General features: G+C 41.5%; 1 protein-coding gene across 1 annotated transcript in view; it reads right to left on the reverse strand.

Annotated features, from left to right (window-relative positions):
- LOC104163041 (lysophosphatidylcholine acyltransferase 2-like) overlaps nt 1-5,932 on the reverse strand; it is a 30,936-nt gene extending 25,004 nt beyond the window's left edge. Inside the window, 2 exon segments of the mRNA XM_009701958.1 lie at nt 381-520; nt 5,873-5,932. Coding sequence (XP_009700260.1) covers nt 381-520; nt 5,873-5,932 — 200 coding nt within the window.
- Between the last annotated feature and the right edge of the window lie 634 nt (nt 5,933-6,566).

Consider the following 6,566-nt stretch of genomic DNA (forward strand, 5'->3'; position numbering starts at 1 on the left):
GGCTACAGAGAAACTCAGCCTAAGTAGCATTACCAAATACTTCTCTGAATGAGTTTTTTTTCTTAAATATTCCTATCAGTATATTATTACTAAAAACTACTGGCTTACAAATAGTCTTATAAAGATTTTTATACAGATTTGTTTTAGTCTTAAGACAATTGAAAATCTACCTATTAAAAAAGCTCCACTATTGTTGTAAAATACACTCATCAAAAAGTTACTTCACCTAAATGGGTAAAACTATTTGACTGAGGACTCCTCCTTAATCAAGAGGAGGAGAGGAGTGAAAGGGAAAAAAAAAACTTGAGACCTTGGCTTTGTGTCATTTACGCACAGAAAAGAAAGGCACTGAGTTTTCACGAATATTGGTCGCTTTTTACCTTCTCCATCCTTTCAGTGGCACAGATCCTTTTCCGGGGTGACGGAAAGTTGCAATTGATGCAAACAGCCATGCTAGCAGTAAAATGAATGCAATGCATATGGCACGGAGGGGTAACAAAATAATCCCCTGAAGAACAGTCTGGAAAAAGAGAGGGGAAAAATCTTAAGAAATGCTATCAACAGGAATGACACTGATATCTGTGTAGTGACATTATAGGGACTTTAAAATACTAACATTACTGCTATGTGATTTAGTAAAGAAAGCATTAATGATTCCAGTGTTCATGTGGGAAGTCAGTCATTCACAGCATTTCGTTTTCACTTTTGGGTTCCCATTTCAGGTAGAACTGGAACATCTGAGTATTTAAGTTTTTGGCTTGAATGCTGTTAGACAGAGGGGGTAAACAGAGTGTGCTGGCTTCAGTTTATGCTTGATTTGATCTGCAGCATACAACCAGCTCAGATGAGTCCGCCCAGTTGATGCATCATACCTCCACTGCAGAGCCTTCTGTCACTCGCTGCCTGTCTAGAAGCCAAATGAGATTGTGAAGATGACTAATATGTACTCTTGCCCTTTCAAAATGACAAATCTTGTGTTGAGTAACACCAGTGCCGCAAGCGATCCTCACTACTACTGCCTGGAGTAGTGCACACGCAACACAACTTCATTTCCCCTAGTTGGGACTTCAACAAAATGGAGTTTTTGGTAAAACTGAACCTATGGTTTAAGGCAAAGGTTCAGGCTTTGCAGTGCTGTTGAAGCTGCTGCAGCAGCTCTTGGCTCATTGCCTTTGGAAGTGGTTTGCTCACTGCCTGCTGTAAACATATAGCAGAACCCTTCTGAGTATGAAGATTAACTTGTTGCTTCCTCTTTGAAGCCTCTTGGATATTAACCTCTGTGCTAGGACCTCCCTGAATTTCTCAGAATAAATTGACAATGCTTAGTTCCCTTTCCACAATCCGGAAACTGTTACTAGCTTGCTTTAACTTGAAGCAAAAGAACTATTGAGAGGTTCTGCTATGGTCATAGACAGCCAAGCTAGGTAGCAAAACCAGTATGAAACAGATCCAAGCCAAGTTCACCGCTTCTTCAGTTCTTCATATATGTTTGTAAGGGGAGTGGAGGGAAGGAGAAACAATAACATGCCCTGGTTGCAAATAATCCTCAAATATCATCCCCAGCTTCCCCTCCCAAGGAATTTTTCACTTGCATTTTTTCATGCACAGCTCCAGGAAACAGGTGTATTGGCACAAGGTTGTTAACAGGCAGCTGCGGGGCAGGGCAGGGCAGGAGGAAATTCTTAATTGTTTTATCCCAGTAAATTAGGTTAGAAACTATATCCTGAAGGTTGGCCTTTATGGCGCAACACAGCACTACACAGATTGAGCAAGCAGGGGTTTGGGAGGCAGGTGAGCTGTGTTAGCATGCAGAAGTCATAGCCTTGCATTCCTGGTGAGCTAGTAAATGGTTCAACTCCTTTGGGCACCTAATCCAGCTCAGCTGCCACTCACTGATGAGGATCAGCTCTGTGTGCACATATATGCACAAAACAATACACACCCAAGCAGAATTGTAATAGTGGGGTTTTTTTTTCTAAATTTTATTTGGGCTATGTTTCTAAAAGTCCCTCAAAACTTACGTGAGAGTGCATCATTGGTCACAGCCTGACAGCTCCACCAGTTCAGAAGTGTGGTAGAAGTTACTGAAGGAGAGTTATGCCAGTTAAATTTAGACTTGTGAGCTTGCTAGTTTTTATGCTTTACTATTTTTTAAGAAAATCTACAACTGAACAAGAATGTTGCTCTCAAAATCAGCCCTTCTAGTCAGCTCCTTAGCAATGGCTACTCACTGTACAGGAAAAGCAGGCTTTTAATAATAAGTAAGTTTTACAAAATAGTTTGCAACTTACATACTTGAGCTATGATTATTAAGTAATGCAGTGGATTTTAATTTACCTCTTTTCTTTAAAAAGGAACAAGTGTTTGTAGTACATTTGGAATATATGCATCTTTGAGTATTGTTTATCTGATTCTTTGATATAGTAGGCTGGTTCGAATTTTCCTTTCATCAAGATGGTCCTTTGCCTCCCCAGCAAATCCCTTCCATCTTCAAATAATGTCCTCTTACTGTCCTCTTGTCAATATTCAGGAGAGGCTCTGGCCTCTGGCTCTAAACCCTGCGATACCAATGAGGATTAACAGGAATTTGGGGCCTTCAGGACTCAGTTCTGTCTTACAAAAGGCACAGTGACAACAGACCAAATGTGATGGTGGACACACAGGGTAAATTAGATAAGCATACGAAGCAGGTACACAGTGTTGATGCTTATGTTCTGTAAGCGCTGCCATATAACATGTTTCCAGGAGAGATCTGAATTTTCGGGTATGATTATTTCCTTCTTTCATATAACAGTTGTATATAACGAGCTATGGAATTTTAACCATAACTTCATGGAAAACAGGAAAAGGACTGCTCTGGATCACAAAATGGGTTCAGGAGCTGGGTATGAGATTTGGCCCTGCAGATCTATTGCTCCCACTCTCTTTGGCGCCAGTCACGGCGAATCTGAGAAAGTCAAGTAGCAAGTTACACCAACCAAGACTCCTTGCTTGTCTCCCCAAAATGGGATTTGTCTTTTTTTCTCCATATGCATCCTCTTATACTATGATCTATAGTCCTAGCTCAACATTTCAGCTGCATTCAGTTATCCAGAATGGGCAGTGTAAGCATAAATCAGTGCGTTTTGACTTAAAATAACTTTATGAAAAAAGGAAGAACATATATGCACTGACCTACAATGAAAAATAAAGGATGGAATAGCAGCAGAACAATCCCTTCCTCAAAACTTTAAAAAATTCATTAATCTATTTTAGGCAGATGCGCAGGTGGTACTGATTTGCTGATGCAAGCTATTGGCTTTCTAGGTCACTGTGTAATGAGGCAGGGTTGATTTCTGCTCCATCAGCTGCAGAGTAGGATAAGAAAAGGACAGAAAAGAGAAAGGTCAAGCAAGGCTAGAAAAAAAAAGTATAGGAGAAAAACATACAAAAGGAAATACAGGTTCAAATTTTAATAACTAGTAAGTAGGATCAGAGCCACTCCAGCTTCTGTATACAGTAATCACAAAACCAGAATTCTTCTGAGGCATCCAAAGAACCTTTTCCCACATTTGGAATCACCTGTGGACTTTCTATTTAAGGTGTCTGTAACAATGGCATAGCCTGTCACTGGAGTTGTTGCAGACACCTGCAGTAGTTCTTGCAGTCCAGGTCACACTCCCACAGCTGACTGACCCTTGAGCAACACACGGGATTATACTGGCACTGATGTCAGGAACTGGGGAAGGGGAAAAGCAGGTTTATCAAAATGCCACAGAATTCAGTTTGAAATTTTGTTCAACTTCAGCTGCTGATAAGTCACCTAGGAAGCAGCAGAAGAAGCAGCCAGGGACCAGAATGAAGCCCAGCTCCAACTGAACTCCTCTGACATCTGAAACTGTCAGCAGATGGAGTGTCTCCCAAAGCAGTACAGGCATTGCACGACAGGGTCTCCGAAGAGCATCCAGAGTACGTTAGAGCTCTGCCAGGCAGTCTAACCGCTTGCTTCTAAGCACAGGGTTAAAAGTAATGCTTTTATCATGCAGGTTGTGCCACTACATAGTTCATCATTACATAAATCCACTCAGCATCTCTTCTGAATAAAGTGGAATCTAGTAATGACTTCACTAGGATTTGTGCTTTGCAGTTGCAGTTCAGAAGTTAGGAGGGCAAGCGAGCAATCAGGATGAACAGAACTAAAACTAAAAAAAGAAAAAATCCCAACAATGAATTGCAGCCAGCTTCAGTCAGAGGATGGAAACCAGAAGTATCTGAACAACTGTTTTAAAATCTTGGCTGGCAAATGCAGATGTTTAGCATAGCACAACTGATCCTTGTTTTGCACATTCTGAAGAAAGACAAAAATCTCATTGGCTGGTAAACTATTAGCAATAAAAGGACTGGCAAAAAATTGTAGAATCTTCTCACTCTGCTTTTCAGTCTGGCTACAGCCTATTTTCATATTTGAAGCTGAAAGAAATGCAAACAGCTAGCCTGTCTCACTTTCAAGCTCCATTCATCAGGGGACAGCAGCCTTTACATTCAAGGAGTTCACCAACATATGAAAATCCAGCTTTGGGCTCCCATAGGGGTTTGAAATTTTATCTGTTTTTATCAGTGTACATTAAAGCAATAGTATAGAATAGGGGGAGTATAACAAAACAATCCTTTAACATGCAAGAATGGAGATACACTACACTTGATTTGAATGGAAAGAGAAGGGACACTCTCCTTTTTTGGAGTTTACACTAACACTCTGGTAAGGCTCAGATTCCCAGCTGGTCCGATACGTGGTGCTGGGCAAGAGAGGAGCAGGTGTTTATAGGATAAAGCAGACAGTAGGAAGTATCCTAGTCTCTGTAACTATAGGGGAAAAAGAACAGAAGGGAACAACACACAATACGACAAGGTTGTCTCTCTTGTGTCTTTCTGCTTTAAAATTCTGTGATTATGGCAATTTTGCTTCAAAGCTCACTAGCACTGGGCCCTGACCCAGCTGGGTGCTTTTCCTTCCAGGTGCATTGTGGAGTTTTGGATGGAGTATATCTGGCTTTAAGACACACCATGTTTTTCATCCCTTCCTCCTGAAGGAAGAAAGTAGGATATATTTATTACAGCTAAAACGGTAACTGTAGCTTAAAATTGCAAGCTTTTGAAAGTAGTCTGTGCATCCTCTAGAAAGAACAGCCAGCACAGAAAGCTGTCCATTGCTGGAACCTCATTAGGAAACTGGTTTCTTTACTTTGGGGTCCGTGCCTACAGCTACTGATTCAGATGCACTTGAAACGTGTTTCAGGTTGCTAGTAAAACATAGGGGATAAAAGGATTTGAAATTGTTTTCCAGGTTTTTCACATTTCCTCCACCCAGGTACCTGCAGGACAAACGTTGTTTATAACTTGAGGAAGAGCTATATGAAACATAAAATACTTAATTGTACATCTGCCTCAGATATTTATAACAATCAGCAGAAAATCGTGTAAGTTCACCTACACGCTGATGTCCTTGTTGTCCTCACCAAGATGTCAGTTCATATTTGGTTCATCAGCTCAATTTTTAAAGAGAATGTTTTCAAAAATCAAAGCCCAGAAATACTGTTTGCTTTCTTAATTGTAAAAGTACCCTGTAAGTCTTGTGTGCGCTCGTGCACAAGCTGTACTGGGACAGCATTCAGCTCAGAAGCCTAATTCAATTCACCCAGTGCCACCAGTCAGTAACCCAGTGGAACTGGGGGTACTTTTTTTGTTGTCCACACTGCAATATGAAACCAAGAGATTAACTGGCCCCTCACCACCCCCTGCCTTAAAATCAGCCTAAAGTGAGTTAAGCATCTGAAACAGGATTACTGTAAAAAGTTAGTTTCTATTTTAACTTATCATATCAGAGAGAAGTTACCACTATCTTCACTCCAGAGCTAAGGCAGCTGACACGATGGATAGGTGGATAGTACTTCATTCTTGCGATTCAGACAGGATGCAAACAGGAGTCAAACAGGACTCCTGTTTTCTCTAGGAGTAACATGTTACCTGTAACGATTGTGCAAATCTTTTCAAAAGCTTGTTGCAACTCTTGTGTTAGAAGTTTAAGTTTGAAGTTGATAAGCCTGTATGTGCATGTAGAGCAAACACTGCAGTTTGTGGACTGTGAGGTGCGATGGCTTGAAGAACTTAATTTCAAAAAAACAGTGACTTTTTTTACGTTGAACACCTTTTGCATCTTTGCTTTGACCATTTACACAACCTATTCATTTTCTGCTCGCTATTACTAGTCTAAATCAGGAAGCAAACCATGCCGTACGTGGGAAGGAAGTATTCTTACTAGATGCCTTTTCCTGTAGAAGACAGGAGCCGTCGATGCTTAATCGAGTGTCCGGTTTGCGACTGTCCCTTCACTGCTCGGCACTGGGGTGTCACCGCGGCGCTGCCGCCGGGCCGGGCTGCAGGGTAGGCCCCGCCAGCGCCCGTCCTCCTGTCAGGCAGGAGAGCGGCTTTGGCGCAACAAGCAGCAGTTTTACACGGTATTTATTCACACAGTCGCATCTCCCATCGGAAGGAGGTCTTTTTAAAACCACCATTGGCCTTCACACCGC

This window comes from Cariama cristata, unplaced genomic scaffold, assembly GCF_000690535.1.
Source record: "Cariama cristata isolate BGI_N322 unplaced genomic scaffold, ASM69053v1 scaffold9220, whole genome shotgun sequence".
NCBI classification, from domain to species: Eukaryota; Metazoa; Chordata; class Aves; order Cariamiformes; family Cariamidae; genus Cariama; species Cariama cristata.